This window comes from Sinocyclocheilus anshuiensis, unplaced genomic scaffold, assembly GCF_001515605.1.
Source record: "Sinocyclocheilus anshuiensis isolate Anshui unplaced genomic scaffold, SAMN03320099.WGS_v1.1 scaffold776, whole genome shotgun sequence".
Classification (NCBI taxonomy): domain Eukaryota; kingdom Metazoa; phylum Chordata; class Actinopteri; order Cypriniformes; family Cyprinidae; genus Sinocyclocheilus; species Sinocyclocheilus anshuiensis.
Window position 1 is genome coordinate 824,669 of NW_015555808.1, and position 17,524 is coordinate 842,192.

Consider the following 17,524-nt stretch of genomic DNA (forward strand, 5'->3'; position numbering starts at 1 on the left):
TATATATATATGTGTGTGTGTGTGTGTGTGTGTATATGTATATATATATATATATATATATATATATATATATATACACACACACACACAAAATAAGTGTTATATATACTATATTTTGGTACACTTAGTACCAAAGCTCACTCAGGTCTTGTTTACACCTGTTATTAACCCTGTAAAGCCTGACATATGAAGTAGTATATTAAATCTTTTTTTTTTTAAATGGAACAGTTTATTGAAAATGACTGGCTCATATAGTATGATATAAAATAATATAGAGCTAAAAAAAATCAATTCAATAATTTTATTCCGCTCCTGAGCCAAAATATGTGATTTGGTGGAGTTGCTGATATTTATAAGTCCGAAAACGTTCCTCATATTTGATAATCAAATTTTAACATGTTAAGTGCCATGGTTACATTTGTGAAGATGACATTTACTATATAACACATCCTGAGTGCCATGTAAGTATATTTTGTAGTGTTCCTAATTAAAATGAATTGTGTTACATCTTTTAATGAATCATCATGAATCATCTTTTCTTTTGAAAATGTAGTTTCAATACAAAAAAGGGTGATGTGTGTTGACTCGTCAGAGATATGGGATCTGAGACTAAAGAACTTGGTGGATACTCGCAGCCTCAAAGACATTGCGACAATGTACAGTGCAGCACCATATAAAATGCAGTCTACTATATGTTAATGTACAGCACAATGAAATACATTACAATTTACAGTATAATGCCACCAGCTTTTTTAAACATACAAACAGGGTGAGTATAGAGAAGAAAATGTAGCTGAAATAAATAAAGGTATGTGTAATATTTGGTTGTGTAATGTATGTGTATATGTGTAATGTTTGGTTTATAACGTCACTACACAGGGCTGTTCTTTTTCCTTCCTCATTTTGCATCTATATTTCTGAAACCTTTTTCCTTTTTTCAGCCTTTGCAGCCATCTCAGTGTGACATATTCTATGTATGTATATTATTTAATAAAAGCTACAAACTAAATCCAGCATTGTGCGTCACACAAAGCAAAGATACATTACTAAATGTCTCTTTTGATTGACTAATGATAGATAATTCAGTAGCACGCTGAGGCTGTCAGCAACATTTGTGAGGTTGATTGTTACTACTACTGTGTGAATCTGTGGGAGTTTGGCATGTTAACCCTCCCATTTTATTTTGTCTTTTCTTCAGGAATTACTGCTCAAGAAAATGTCTGATTTTTTTCATGAATATCTCCTCCTTTCTATTCAATCAAATTCTATTCCTCAATCTTTATAGCCACATGGACTACTAACAATTCTTATTTAAATAAATGCCTTATCCTAGCTTGTTCTGCTAGCTCATTCTCTCTTAGTTTTTTCTATTTTATTTTCAATTTTCTTCAGGCCTTCTTGAATTTTATATTTTTATATTTTATACCAAAGGGTTAAATAATAAAGAAGGCTGGTTAGCATGGTCCTGTTTGACCCTGTTGTTAGATGCTGTAACAGCACAAAAAATACAATAAAAATAATAAATAAATACATACATACATTTTCTCTTGACAGCCTTTTATGTCAAAATTTCACACATAAATTGGGAATAATACATTTTTTATACATATTAAATGTTTTTACCAGGACCCAGTGTGAAATTGACTTTAATCTGTTAATTAATTAAATTGTATTTTTCTTCACCGAAGTTACTTTTTTTTTTTTTTGTTAGCTATAGTCCTTAAAGGGATACTCCACCCCAAAATGAAAATTTTGTCATTAATCACTTAGCCCCATGCCGTTCCAAACCCCTAAAAGCTTAGTTCGTCTTCAGAACACAATTTAAGATATTTTGGATGAAAACCGGGAGGCTTGTGACTGTCCGACTGACTGCCAAGTAAATGACACTGTCAAGGTCCAGAAAAGTATGAAAGACATTGTCAGAATAGTCCATCTGCCATCAGTGGTTCAACCGTAACGTTATGAAGAGACAAGAATACTTTTTGTACGCGAAGAAAACAAAAATAATGACTTTATTCAACAATTCATCTCCTCTGTGTCTCTCCGCATCACCGTAGCGCCCTTTTGGAGAATAACCACTGAACGCAAGCAGCGTACGCTATTCTGTGTCAGCCGCGACACAAGGATATGTTTTCTACGAGTATTTACGCTTTGATTTGAACGAAAACAGCGCATCTGTGCAGAGCGGCTGACACAGAATAGCGTATGCTGCTTGTGTTCAGCGGATATTCTCCAAAAGGGCGCTACGGTGATGCGGAGAGACACAGAGGAGACGAATTGTTGAATAAAGTCGTTATTTTTGTTTTCTTCGCGTACAAAAAGTATTCTCATCGCTTCATAACATTACGGTTGAACCACTGATGGCAGATGGACTATTCTGACGATGTCTTTCATACTTTTCTGGACCTTGACAGTGTAATTTACTTGGCAGTCAATCGGACAGTCACAAGCCTCCCGGTTTTCATCCAAAATATCTTAAATTGTGTTCCGAAGACGAACGAAGCTTTTAGGGGTTTGGAACGACATGGGGGTAAGTGATTAATGACAACATTTTCATTTTGGGGTGGAGTTATCCCTTTAAATAAAGTAAATATAAGTCTTTGCCATCCCTCAAAATGAGTCATCCTCTACATCTGCTCCTTTGATTCTTCATTGTCTAGTTGAAGCTTTTGGATTCCTGCATTCCCTTCAGTCCTCTCAAATAACTTATTCCAGAGATTCCTGATAGATTGCTCTTCTCTAATCGTCGCTATGCCATGTTCTGCTCATTCAGCCAGTCTTCATGTCCTAAAATCTCATTGGAGCCGGTCAGTTACCTCTCTAACCACTAGTGGCCGCCATTACACAACTAGTTTAATGCAGTGTCAGGTTTTAACTAGCACCATTATCAGCCTCTCAATATATATCATGGTTATAAACATATGTGCACTTATTTGTATGTTCATTTATAAGTTCATAAGCTAACATGTTTAATAATTTTGTGCATGTGTATATATATATATATATATATACACACACACACACACACACACACACAACATGCTAAAATAACCTCAGAAAATAATTATATATACATATAATTGTTGGTTCATGTAATTTTAGCCTGTAAGCATCAATATTTTTTTCTTACAGAGCAACTGAAATGAGACATGTGCTTTTTATTTGTCTGACACAGGGCTGCAAATTGAATATTTCATTCCAAAATAATCAGCAGCCAAGAGCTGAGCTGAGCAGAGCAGAATACTGCAAGTAAGCGTCCAACTGAACCAGACAGCTTTGATGTAGTAGATTAGATATGAGACCAGACAGGTGGTCGCAAGCACTGGTGCCAGCCAGTGTGTTTTTTTTAGCACAAATTGTGGACAAATTATTTGAAATTTCTTGTATTCAGACTTGACAATCAAAATGCAAAGATGACTCCAGGATTAATTGTCCTGCCTATTCTTCATCCAGGATATATATCTGCTCTATGGCGATAAAATTGAAAATCAGTTGAAATAAAAGCATTGAGTGGATAGTGGATCAGCTGGCTTTAAAATAGACATTATGACAAAATGACTGGGTATCACATTCTAAATACATAAGCAGTTGTTTATTCTACAGCCTTTGGTGGATGAAAGCTAGCCACAATATGTTGTGCATGCATCTCCACTCCCCCCTCCTCTTGCCTGAAGGGCCAAAGAAATATTAAAATCGAGATATGAAGTAATCATTAATATTAAGCCAATAGCCACTCCTGTCCCTCCAGATGGAAGACTATAACATGTTGTCCTTTTATTACAATGCATTTGATATTTCTTTGGTGTCCTGGTTTCTAAAACCATGTGGAATGCAAAATGCATGCAGCATGAAGAAAAGCTAGAATAACTTTTTAGCATTTCATGTTACACTTTTACAGCTGACGTCATACAAGAAAGATTTTATAAGAACTACATCTGCCTAGAATACCCTGTTGCTAGGTGACCTGACAATAAAATGACTGACTTTGGGATGGTTGTGTGTGTGTGGGGGGGGGTCACCTTCATGAATATTTATAGCAAAAAGTCTAATGACTGGTTCCTGTTTGTTAAGCTTAAGAATGGAGCATCTAAATCTCACTAGTGGGATTGTTTCAGCCTCCATAGACTGACATCATTACACAAAGAGTGCATGTGTGTACTTAAAATGTCAAAACAGCCTGAACTGAAATTGATTGTCTGTTTTCATTTGGCTGTTTTTCCCAAGGGCAAGGAAATAAAGTAGAAACACATCCGCATGCAGGCTATACATTAGCTCATGCACCTCACAACCCTTCAGACTTCTTTATACTTCAGCGGTTGGGTTGTCATGAACACTCTGATATAATTACTGCAAATAAAAGAGTCTTAGCAGCACTTTTAAATTGATTCCTTCAGGGTTAAAATAACAACAAAGTCCTTTCACTTTGGATAAGCTTAATTCCTCTAGATATGGAGTTATTTGGAGATGAAATCTAGAGAATATGATGATTTGATAAGAATATGCAATGATTTACACTCTTAAAAAAGGTTATTTTTTGGCACCTGTGGTTCCATAAAGAACCATTAGGATCCATGGAACCTCTCTATTGCACAAAAGGTTCTTTTGAAGAGCTGTCCACTAAAATGATCTTTGCGGAACCCAAAATAGTTCTATGGAAACACTGCAGGTTCCCTTTTAGAACCTTTATATTTAAGAGTGTACCGATGCTAACATCAATACTGCATGAAATTAAATTTAACCCTCTGGTGCTCTTTCATCATTTTTTGATTGAACATTTTTACGTTTTGTTTTGTTTTTAGAATTTTTACTTCATCAGAATGGTATGAAACTTTATAAAGGTTTTGGCACTTGCTATGTGAACACACACACATACTCACAAAATCATGGACATAAATCGAAAAGGTTAAGTGGTCCTAAAAAATATAGTCACACTCTTCATGGTCAAAAATTAACAACTTTGGAAATGTTAATTTAAAAAAAATTAAAAGCTTTGTAAACAAATGTCATCAAGTGAAAACGTTTGGTACTACATCCAAACAAAATCTTACTGAAACCTAATTATTTTGAAATGTCAACTTCAAATTTGGAACACTTGTTTAAATTTATGGCTTTGATTTTTCCTCACAGTTTTAGGCTAACTCATGTTTTGGAAAATGTATTTCACATAAAATTTGAAAATACTATGTTTATGCATTTTTCATATCAATAAACTTAAACTTCTATAACTTTTTTTAAATTTCACTTTTTTTCACTTCAACAATCTACCAGATGTATCCTTTAAAAAGAGACCAAATCTGTGCTTCAAAGCATTCAAGAAAAACATCAATCTAAAATATAGTACATTAATTTCATTGAAATAAAAAGGGTCATTTTGACCGTCATGTGAGGAGCACCAGAGGGTTAAATTAATCAAAATATCCTTATTATATCAGTTATATTGCTTAATTATTTTCTCACTATTTCTATGCGAAACCATTAAGTATGTGCATGTTCAAATAATGGCACAAGAAGAAAAATCCACTGTAATAATGTATTATGCAGACTGTTGCCGGTCTGCAGGCTGGGAAATGACAAGTGTTCTGAGTACGTGCCACACCTTCAGTCCCACAGCTGTTGACACAACAGGCCCAGATGGTTTTGATTTGCCGCTTGGTTCATTGTAACGGCTCTGGCTTTGGATGGCCTTTTGAGTCAAGGTGCAACACATCAGTATTTTCAAAAACTGTCAGTGACAGGCCATGGCTCACCAAAGACTATCCTTCTGTATAAACAGCAGGTGAATTTTCCCAGAGGAGGCAAAGGGAGACTGTGGTTTAAAAAAGGGAAAATAAAACCAATAGGACAAAAATTAAACGCAATTGATATTTTTAAATGATCTAATAATTGTTTCATTTTTTTCAGTAATACTGTTTAAGAGCATCACCAGCAGATAAAGTTTCAGGAGGAGGGGGTGTCTATGTTTGCCTTCCTTGAGCTCTGTGTTGTCATTGAGCTCCTATGGCTAAGAATCCAAAAAGGTGACTATATGTGACCCTGGACCACAAAACAGTCTTAAATCGCTGGGGGTATATTTGTAGCAATAGCCAAAAATACATTGTATGGGTCAAAATTATAGATTTTTCTTTTATGCCAAAAATCATTAGGATATTAAGTAAAGATCATGTTCCATGAAGATATTTTGTCGATTTCCTACTGTAAATATATTCAAACTTAATTTTTGATTAGTATGCATTGCTAAGAACTTAAAAGCAACTTTAAAGGCGATTTTCTCAATATTTTGATTTTTTTGCACCCTCAGATTCCAGATTTTCAAATAGTTGTATCTCGGCCAAATATTGTTATATCCTAACAAACATACATCCATACATCAATGTAAAGCTTATTTATTCAGCTTTCAGATGATGTATAAATCTCAATTCTGAAAAAAATACCCTTATGATTGGTTTTGTGGTCCAGGGTCACATATAGGCTACTATATTTATACTTGCTGATTATTGTAGCCTACAGTATTTTTATGCAATGTGAAAAATGTAAATATATAAAGAAATTAAGATTTTACCTTTTGCGTTAAAGATACTGGTTGACTGAATTTTCATTTTTGCGTGAACGAAAATGCTTTTAAATTCTGACAGCGAAACTACTGTTTACCGCCTTTGAAGACACTGAGCATAAACATTTACTGGATATCAGTAATATTTCAAACACTCGGGATAATCCAGTTATAATCTGTCGATTTAGTCCGTTAAATTCACCACTGTGCCTTTAAATCTATTGTGTAACGATCTACTATCACTCACTGACACAGTAGTAAGTGTGACGCCTACCGTTCACTGCGCGCACTCATTTCAACATAAAGCTTACGCTCGCGCTGGAGGTACGCCTGATAGTGTCCAGTACAAACCAAAACAAGGATTTCAAGCTTTGTAAGTAGTTTAAAAAATCGGGAAATGGACCAGAAAGACACAGAAATGAACGAAAAAGGAGTTTCTTCTTCTACCAGCGGAGTTGTTGTTCAAGTCAGGGAGAAGAAAGGAGCTTTACGCGCTGCCATCCCCTATATGCCTTTCCCAGTAGCTGTCCTCTGCCTGTTTCTCAACACATTTGTGCCCGGACTGGGTGAGTACGAGGAGGAGATTCGCTCATATACATACAACCACCTGCGAGATATAACACTGTATTTACACCCGAAATAAACTGCATTTCATCAACAAGTTCTTTCAGTGCGCGCTTTAAGTAATTAAAATTTGCTTTGAATCTTACATTCTCATACAGTTTAAGTATATACTACATAAGGTGTATTATATTGCTTATACTTTTTGTTTATGCTTTCCAATTGCGATTGGAATGTCTAAATACTTTGAGCAAGGCTTATTGTATTTGTTTCTAATTCATTCATGCATTCCTTAATGCGTTTTTATGTTTTTGGTGATATTTTTGTAAATGGGTCAATTACGTGACTTTTTTTTTTTTTGTACCTGTCTATTACTTTCCACAACAAAACATAAAAATGCAGTTCATGCAGACAAATGGATCCACCTACATTGAACATGTTCTCAATTTCTGAATTAAAATCTATTTTTATGTGTTTGTGGGGCATGAAGTCAAACATGTGGGTGGTACAATGATGAAAAATTCTCATCAAAAGGCTGAAAATCTCAATAGGATGACCTTTGAGTAGCTTGGCTAACCTTGTGTTATTATTGTTTAGGAAAATAGATATTGAACCAGTTTTGGTTGTATAAAAGTGGCACAAGCAACATGCAGAAAGCCATTTTTTGTCATGTGAAATTATATCATGAATCATGTGAAATTATATCATAAACAGGAAATTATATCATGGTTAGTTCAAGTTGTCAAATGGTAAAACCCAAAGAAAATGCTATAATATTTTGGCTTGTGATTTAAAAATGCATGATATAATGCTTAATATGCTTACACTGTAGTCAAAGTGTAAGAAATATATGTTGTTACCTAATGGCCATTTTAGTCATTTTAGTTAGAAATTGCTTTTCAAAAATGCATAAAATCAATGTGAATTCAAATATTATATTTCTAACACCCAGGCACATGTGTTTTAAACTTGATTATCTTTATGATCATGAACAACCTTATTTCTTATTGAGCCATAAAGCACCAAAACACACTTGGAATATCTGGACGCTAACAGGAACAGATCGTGTTTCTCACTGACATTTAGGTCAAGATTCAATGCGAGCTGTTTATTATTTCAGCTCATGTCCAATTTTTGAAGTGTGGTAACAGATCCATCACGTACATTTGAGAGCATACCAGAACAGATAATCAAAACAATCATAAATAAATTGCATCCACTCCATTACCCTGATTGATAACTTGACCTTTTCTCCTTCATAGCTGGTCCATTTGTCCATCTTGATATTGTCATTTCCAACTTTATTCTCAATCATGTTAGTTCAGTCTAAGTAATTGTTCATCTCTGGTATTTGGTCATGTGTGTGATCAGCTTGTGTGACCATCTTCTTTCATCTAACATGCCTCTTTTCTTAATTGCTAATAGATTATGCCATGATGTCAATCTTCAAAGAAGAATTCTAGTACCACTGCACATTTAAAGCATCACTTTGTAGCTTGCAATTTTCAAAGTATAAAAGCACACATGGCAGAAGAATATTGATCTCCCTTATGTCTCATAAGGCTGGGAAGCATGACCTCAGGGAATGTCTTTGAAATATGCTAGAAATAGTAACAAAAGAATACTCCTGGTTATTTTGCACCAAAGTCTTTCAATTCAAAAGCATTGTGCTGAAACTTTACCCTGAACACTTCTAATCTGTGCCAAGTGCCAAGTCTTGATAGGTGAGCTGATACCTTTTGGCTCCCTCGTCTTTTATGGATCATGCCGTACATCAGATAGCTCTTCTTTTTAACCCCACAGTTATGGATACTTACCCCTTTTTGTTAATCGGAATTGACACAGATTTTCGAATCGATTCAATTTCAATTCACAAGCTCTCTATTTGATTCGGATTTCAATTTGTTTGGGTATATTTAGAAATGTTGGATATATTTATTCAATTTATTGAGTTGTATACAAATATTTAACATTTAAATAATAATAAAAATAATTTAAATCAGTTTTTAATGATATTTTCTACTCTAATTCATTGTTAAAAGATAAACATTCTTGTTTTCATGAAAAAATATTAAAACATGCAATAAATGAGACATCAATAGCAGGTTAGTGTATTGAGTGTCTTTTCTGAGGTAAATGTAACACTACGTGACACATTGTTTACAAACTGTTTTATTGACGTCTTTTTGAGGTTGAAACACTAATTGAGTGATTACATGAGACATGATACATTTAAATAGTTGTACTGTTTTTTTTCATACATTCTGATGTTCATTCATGTTTATTTTATACTATAATTAGTAGCAAAAGAAAGAGATGATTGGTTCATCTCTGCACTGCAGTGTTAGGCGATATGGTCATTTTTCAAATCGTCATATCACCAACCCGTGAGATCGCCGATACACGATATTATTGTGTGTGCGTGGGTGGGGGCAAGAGAGAGAGACTCTCTGTATTTATCATAGGCTATTTCATAACTATGTGGTGTTTTAAACCGCGTGGGCACGCGAGAGAGAGCCTATGAAAGCACCAATAATCGAATAATAACTGATAAACTAACATGTTAAATATAAAAAAAAATGTAAAACAGCTATTTCATATATATTCGGATACAACAGTCATACATCACTATTAGGACCGCAAGTCCAGTGACAAGTTTGCCGCATCAGAGCACGAAAGTTATCAGTCTAAAAGGTCTGCAGTCAACAGTGAAAATCAAAAGTAGATTTATTTTAAAGACCAACAGTTTAACAGTAAATATTGGACATAAACGAACATGTTAAATATAAAAGTATTTAAAGCAGGTAAGTACATATATTTGGAGTAAAGTTGAGCCCAACGCGCCGCCACAGAAACAAGAATGAAATGCATTCCAACATAACTGTGGCATTAAACTCAGTTAGTGAGGGCTCAGTTAAAATATTGCACATATAGGCTATAGGCCATTCAGATTACTTGTAAAAATGCAATGAAATACCTTATATCAGCAGACGATGTACGCCTGTTTGTGGTTGGAGACTCCTTCACCGGCTACAGGCTCATTTGCGCGAGTGTGAAATGCGGTGCTGAAGTGAAATAGCGGAGCAATTTGATAATAGTAGCCGAATTATAATAGGCCGCCTAATAATAATAATAATAATAATTTAATACATTTATAGGAGGAGAATGAGCCTAATATCGTCTTGACTATCGACAAAGACATCTGCTATCGTCGATATCTCTGACTAGCGTCGATACACGATACTATCGTCTATCGGAACAACCCTATTGCACTGCCACTTGAACTGCGGCGCTACAGCGATCTGTCATGTCACATTAAATTGATATTGGTTCCTCAGCTGAGAATCAGTTAAAGGTGCAGTGATTTCTGAGAAACACTGCTGAAAGTGAATCGGACCAAGCACCAAAACACACTTGTAGCCAATCACCAGTAAGTACATAGCATGTTTGTGAATTTGGGGGTGGACCTATCAAGACGGGTATGACAGTGGTGGACGAAGTACACAAATCAAGTACTTGAGTAAAAGTACAGATACGTATAATAAAATATTACTCCAGTAAAAGTAAAAGTACTCCTTTTTCAATTTTACTCGAGTGAAAGTACAAAAGTACTCGATTTTTTATGTACTTATAAATGCGTAGCATTTTAATAAAACTGTTAACGTTACGGCAGCGGTGAATATGAACGCGCATGAGTTATTTTATTTAGTCTGTGTTATTTTAATGTTTCAGGTTTTTTTTTTTTTTACCTAAAATAGAGACACAGATGTTGATGTGTCTGCATTCAATCATTTCAGTGGGCTTAAACAGATCACCCTTTACAGCCGATTTAGTTCACAGACAACTGACAGTTTTGACCTAAATATGATTTTCAGTTACAATAATTAATCCTAAAATTCGACATTAGTAACTTACTTTTAACAGCATCAGACACGCGCGCGCGCTCACAAGATCTCCCGGTTCTTACTTGTGAATTCAGTTCACTGGAGACTCACAATAAATGGATAATTTGAATCAGTGAGTTGTCGACTCGAGAACAGCTGCAATCGGTTCATTCTAATTCGTCAATGAATCGTTTGGTGCGATTTGCGAGCCGATTTAAAAGGTTAATTGAAAAGAATTAGTTCGTTCTTGAATCAGACACCGCTTCTGCGTCTCGGAGCACGTGATATATTATAAGGAGGTAACGATATGTTTTATGATCATTTGGTAGGGGTGTGCTTGTATTGGTGATTTCATATAGCAACAGCGTTTTCTTAGAAATTACTTACTTTAAAATCTGGTAATCGATATTGTCAACCCAGCCCTACTTTTTGTGTGCTGATACCAGGGCATGGGAAATATGCGGCTCCTCTGTGGCATCTTTGCCCAGACTTATACATCCGGGACATTTGAAGAGCTTGGAATCCATCTCTGACAGTTGCAGTTAGATTGAACATACAGTAATCAACCCGGTGACCGCATCACTCAGCCACCTGTGGCCCTCTGGTGTTTATGTCAATATTGGTTTCATCCATCAGGATACCCCCATTGGACCCGTGCCTCAAGTCATCTAATCTTGCAGTCCACTTCAGCATAGCCTTTCCTGCTCACGTTTCGGCCAGTCTCTCTGGAGGACATGGAGCGCTTTTGGAGGACGCAAGCATTCAGTATGAATCAGTGCATATGCTGTATAAATACTTACAAAACGAACATGCATTCTGCAGGCAGTAATGTGCCTGTCTCGTATCATCTCTGCACGCGGGCATGGTTTACTGAGCTCCTGTCTGCTGCACAGTTGCTCATACATAAACTAGAGTGGAATATTATGACAAGAGAGCCCATGTTTGGATGATGATGATAAAGGGAAAATGCCAAGAGCCAAACGGGGCTCTCTTGAACACACTGTCTGCACTCGGGTTGTCAGAGACCATTACCACTCTAGTTAGTGAGTCATGCTTGACAACCTGCTCTCCTCACCTTTAATTGCAGATACTTTGCAGGGCATGTGTTGGGTGCCAGATGAATTTAGATTCAAATCATCAAATCATGCTAATTTGCATGTGCACACATTGAGGGTCTTATTAATAGATTTCAAGTCCAAACAATGACAGAGCTGGGCATCTGGGTGCTTTACACTAATAGTGCAATAAGCATACTTTTAAATAAGTTGCTTCAGATGCTGCAACTAAACAAAGCTAAAAATGTTTGCTTTGGACAATTTGGAATTTGAATGAAGTAAAGTTAATATACAAAGAAATTTGTAACTAGACATTTTATTTAAAACAGCATTTAGTAAATCCCTCTGGTTCTAAACAGTTTTTCTTATCCAACACTGCAGATTTAAAATTCAGTTGTGACATTGGACTCAAACCTCCTGACTGGCATCTTTAAACATTTTTTTCCTTATGTTGTCAGCCATTCTGAAAATCTGTGGCATCAAAATTATTTAAACAGCTGGATTTACAACTTTTTTATTTTAGTTTTTTTTTTTTACTTATTTTAATTTTAGGCTTGCATGCTCATTTGTTCAGGCATACTAGAAAAATCTTGTTTTAATTCAGGCTTTGTGTGGAACAAAATGTAACCTTTTCAAAATATATTTGGTTTAGATGTAATCAGATATAGATGGAATTTCATCCGAAGAAAGGAGTTTCTCAAGGTCTAAAAGTGGAAAACGTCTCAGGTTACTTATGTAACCATGGTTCCCTGAGTAGGGAACGGTTAGACATGGATCGTACTCACCCACCATGGTTCACACGTCGGAGCTCTGTCCGGAGAAGCCTCTAGACCGGACCATCAGTTTTCATCTTGATCTGGCCTGATCTAAATGGGAAGTTTTTTCACATGGGAAAAAAATGTAAACCATTTAAAATGTGAGTGTTGAAGTGCAAAGAAAAGACAAAGGTCAACCACTTCAGATGCATTTAGCTTCAGAAACAGTTTTATGAAAATGCTAAAACTGAATGTAGTGAATAATTTGTTTTAGAATTAATGGCTTTTTTTTTTTTTTTTGCTTTAATTTTACCATTTCCACAAGATTTTTTACCCAACCAGGAATGTACAGTAAATCACAGTAACCAGAGATTTGACAGAAGTCTTTTTAGTGATAACCCTGCTGAGAAAAACAGCATAAACCATCTTAAGCTGGTTCATGGTCATCTACTGGTTTAGCTGGTCGGCCAGCTGGTTTAGGTGCAGATCAGCTTAGGATGGTTTAAACTATTTTCTCAGCAGGGCAATTTGAGAGATTTGTGTTGCTCATGCCGATGCTATCCCAACACTCTTTGAACTGAACCTATCGCTCTAGCCCTGGTGCTCTTCTAGTTTCCATGACAGCAGATAGCAGAAGCCTGCCTGCCTGTCTCTGCTAAGATTGAAAGAGGTAGATAAGACAGCAAATGAATTCATTTCAAGGGGGTCCTTCAAAGTGCACTTAAACAGGCAAAACAATTAAGTATGGTTATCGTTTTAGATTCCTTTACTTTTTTAGACCTTGAATAATATGTTAAGCAAACGGAATTACAAAGAAAAAACAGGCATGCAGAGGAGCATGCACAGACGTCAGGAAGAGGACTCTTGTATACGACCTTAACTCTCTTGTGGATTCAAGCTAAAAAATAAACTGACTGCAGAGGTCAACAATTTGGTGGTGCTCTAATTTGGTGTTTTTACTTTACTCTTTTCATTGTTAACATATTCAAAGCTTTGCAATGCAAGTTTAAGATGAGTCTGAAATCAAATAGTTTCAAGTATGTATGAAATTCAATTAAGAACTTTCCTCTCAGCCTTTGATGAAGTATGTTCCATGGGTATGCATGTATGAACTCATATTCCCAGATATACTACATTCACTAGCTTAGCATTGTACCTTGACCTTAATTTTTTTGTAACTGACATGTAGAATTGCTTCAAGTGTTTAATTTAATCACAAGGAACAACTTTCTTGCTACCTACAACACTTTACATTGCCATTTAAATGTTTGGAAGTAAGTAAGATTTTTACTGACTCCATTTAAAATGCTTTTATTCAGCAAGTATGCATTAAATTGATTAAAAAAAGGTGACAATGAAGACATTTATAATGTCTAAACTATATATATTTTAAATAAATGCTGTTCTTTTGGAAAAAAAAATATTCATCAAAAAATTCTGGGAAAAAAAATATTTTCCAGTTTTTTTTCTGAAGGATCATGTGACACTGAAGACTGAAATAATGACAGCTGAAAAATCAGCTTTACGATCACTTTTTTTATTTTTTTTGAGCAAGTAAATTCATTCATGATGAGCATAAGAATGAGCATTCAAAAACAATAAAAAATGTGACCAACCCCAGACTTTTGAACAGTAGTGTTCATTTGAGCAGCCTGGCTCTTAGTTAAGTTCTCTGTCATCATGATAATGCATATGCGGATATACTGCTTATTTGATATATTGCTGTTTACATGCATTATAGTAGGGAAGTATATGCATATTTGGACAATGTTAGATTTGAACTAGTGCAAAACAGCCAGACTGAAAAAAAACCCTTCACAGTTTTGTGTTAAATATGCATCAGACAGTAAGTGATTGGACTATAGGCGGTCTGGGGACATGCCTTATAAGGCTGACATCCTCCCTATTTCAGACCAAAATATGACATTTCTTTATTAAATTGCAGCTGATAGATTCAGTTCAGCAACTGAACAGTACAATATTATGCATGATTACTTGAATGAGGGCACAGTTGGTGTTTTTGTGACAATAGTTTGCTTTGAGAGCAGAAAAATGTCTTTCAGCGCAATGTTTTTGGCAGCAGATAGAAGACTACTGAGCGCTGTAACTTCTAATTTTATACAGACGGTCTCTTCACTCACAAAATTAGATGAATGGGATAACATCATTCAGAGACTGTTATTGGTCTCATTTTTAATACAGCTGCACTGTGGCAATCAGCAGAGACACCCGATAACAAATTACATTGATGCTCTTGCTTCAGATTACATAAGATTTGCAGTGTGATTAATGACCGAGTCTATATTAGCAATAAACTCAGTGAACAGAAAAAACTGATTGTAAGATTTGGCAATAAAGCACAAGTTCATATCAAAGTTTAACTTTTGGGGTAATGAAAATGACTCGAGTTGTTCCCCTTATGGGGTTTTTCATATAACAAAATGTTCTGGCATGCTTTTTAATCATTTCTGATCTTCTCAAGGCTCAGTTACTCCAAGTGAAATTGTCCCTTTAAAGGCTGTGAGCCTGATAAAAGACAGTGTTAACCCAAATGACTCTCTTCAGAAAGGATTGAACAGCCAGTAAATGACTGATGAGTAATCAGCTCCTCACAGAATGGCTGAAAACTGCAATGGCTGCAGGCAGTAAGACGGACTTCGTTGCGTCTCCTCGCAAGCTGTCTTGGCTCTCATCCTTGAGCTGTTATAAATTAAGGCTGCAGAGCTGTTGTGGAATTTTCAATTTCCGGAATGGTCGCTGTGCATGTTTTCTAGGCCTACCTTGAGGCTAATCCTTCACCTCGCTTTCGAAATGACTCTGTTATACATCAAGCTCTCGGGCATTTAGTCGCCACCTGTGGACCAAACACAGCATGCATGTTTAATGTTAGAGAGGTGCTGTATGTACACTGTGTTTGATTTTCTCCATATGCAATTAAAAAAATAAGACAATAAAAAATAAGACATTATCATATAGTTCCACTAGCTTAAAAAAACTCACATTTCCTTGATTCCTGTTTTCATTAACATTTTCGAGCCATGGATTCCCTCAAGAAAATACACGCAGGCATATGCTACTGGCTTATTTATCAAAATACAGTAAAACAGTAATATCGTAAAATATTATTAAAATAAACAACTGTTTTTTATTTTAATACATTTAAATACATGTAATTTATTCCTTTGATAGCAAAGCTGAATTTTCAGCATCATTACTCCAGTCTTCAGTGTCACATGATCTTTCAGAAATCATTCTAATATGCTGATTTGCTGCTTAAAGAACCATTTTTTATTATTAGCAATGTTGAAAACAGTTGTGCTGCTTAATATTTTTGTGGAGAAGGTGATACATTTTTTCCAGTATTCTTTGATTAATATAAAGTTAAATTAACAGCATTTGTTTGAAATAGAAATCTTTTGTAACATTATAAATGTCTGTACTGTCACTTTTCATCAATTTAATGGGTCCTTGCTGAATATGAGCATTCATGTCTTTTTAGAATTTCTTAATTTCTTACTGACCCCACAGTTTTTAAAAGTAGTTTACCTCAAAGGAGAATTTTGTGAATTTAGTCCTAAAGTAACCTGTGTGAAAGTATTATTAACCATAAACTTTATTTTACTCATAAATCAAAAACTGCTATTGTAAAATAGAAATTCAAAGTCGCAAATTAGCCTTTCAGGTTGGCTTATGAAGTGATGTCAGTTATATTCTACAATTCATTTGAAATCACCCAGCCTCAGCAGAAGCATATGCTATTGTTTAACATGCTTGAAGCTTATGGTGCACTCTTAAAAATAATGTTTTTATTGGCATCAATGGTTCCATGAAGAACCATTGAAGAATGTGTCTTTTGTGGCTTAAGGTCGTTCTTTGTCTCTCCTGTTTTATCCAATGGTTTGATGAATCATTCTTTCTGACTCGAAGAAACTCAATCAATGTGTGCAATCAACAAGTGAGGAGTCTTGTGAATGACTTCCTGAAAAATACTGAATGGTGCATCCACTAGTTTCCAATCTGAAGAGGGTGAACGATGGGAGAGAAGAAAACTGATTTTCATTCCTTGCAGCTACAAGGGTCACCACAACTATTTACAGTAGTCAACATCTGAAGTGGATCAAAAAAGTTCATCAAAGTTGTCCTAAGACAAGAACGGGTATTGTTTTGATGAAAGGTTTTGATCCACTTCAAATGTTGACTACTATACCAAATGTGCTTACAGTGCATATGTTTAAAACATCCTAGAGCGCTAGAAAATTACATTGGCACCTGAGAACCTCCACACACGCTCTCCTAGCAACATTCATCTCTCTCAGAAGAAAAGGAACTGAACAGGATAATTAACCTCCCACACTGGCAATGGGGCGCATGTGAGGAAGGCTGAGGTAAATTATAGTGATTGTGAGCCTAATGTGCAGGGACTAGGACCCCTCACCACCCTACTGCATCTTATCTTCAAGCATCCCTTCTTCATAGAGAAAACGAGTGTGAATGTGTGCATGTCTCTGTTGAATCATTATGACGTGTGATGTGGCCTCTAAACTATATGTGTGGCATATGCAAGCAGACATTTGCCTTGGTATCCAGTGCTTAATGCAGTTTGACAGGCAGAAGCATTGTTGATAGCCTGATGCGAGATCATACAGTTGATTTGTCATGCGTGTGTGTGTGTGTGTGTGTGTGTGTGTGTGTGTGTGTGTGAGATAATGTGGGGGGGTG

The 17,524-nt window shown here is 35.7% G+C and overlaps 1 protein-coding gene across 2 annotated transcripts in view; it reads left to right on the forward strand.

Moving 5' to 3' along the window:
- The first annotated feature begins 6,823 nt into the window (after positions 1-6,823).
- Positions 6,824-17,524, forward strand: part of LOC107675050 (protein stum homolog) — a 22,461-nt gene continuing 11,760 nt past the window's right edge. For both annotated transcript variants that reach the window (XM_016469239.1, XM_016469240.1), the window contains exon 1: positions 6,824-7,116. In XM_016469239.1, coding sequence (XP_016324725.1) covers positions 6,948-7,116 — 169 coding nt within the window. In that variant the 5' untranslated portion in view covers positions 6,824-6,947. The remainder of the gene's footprint in view (positions 7,117-17,524) is intronic.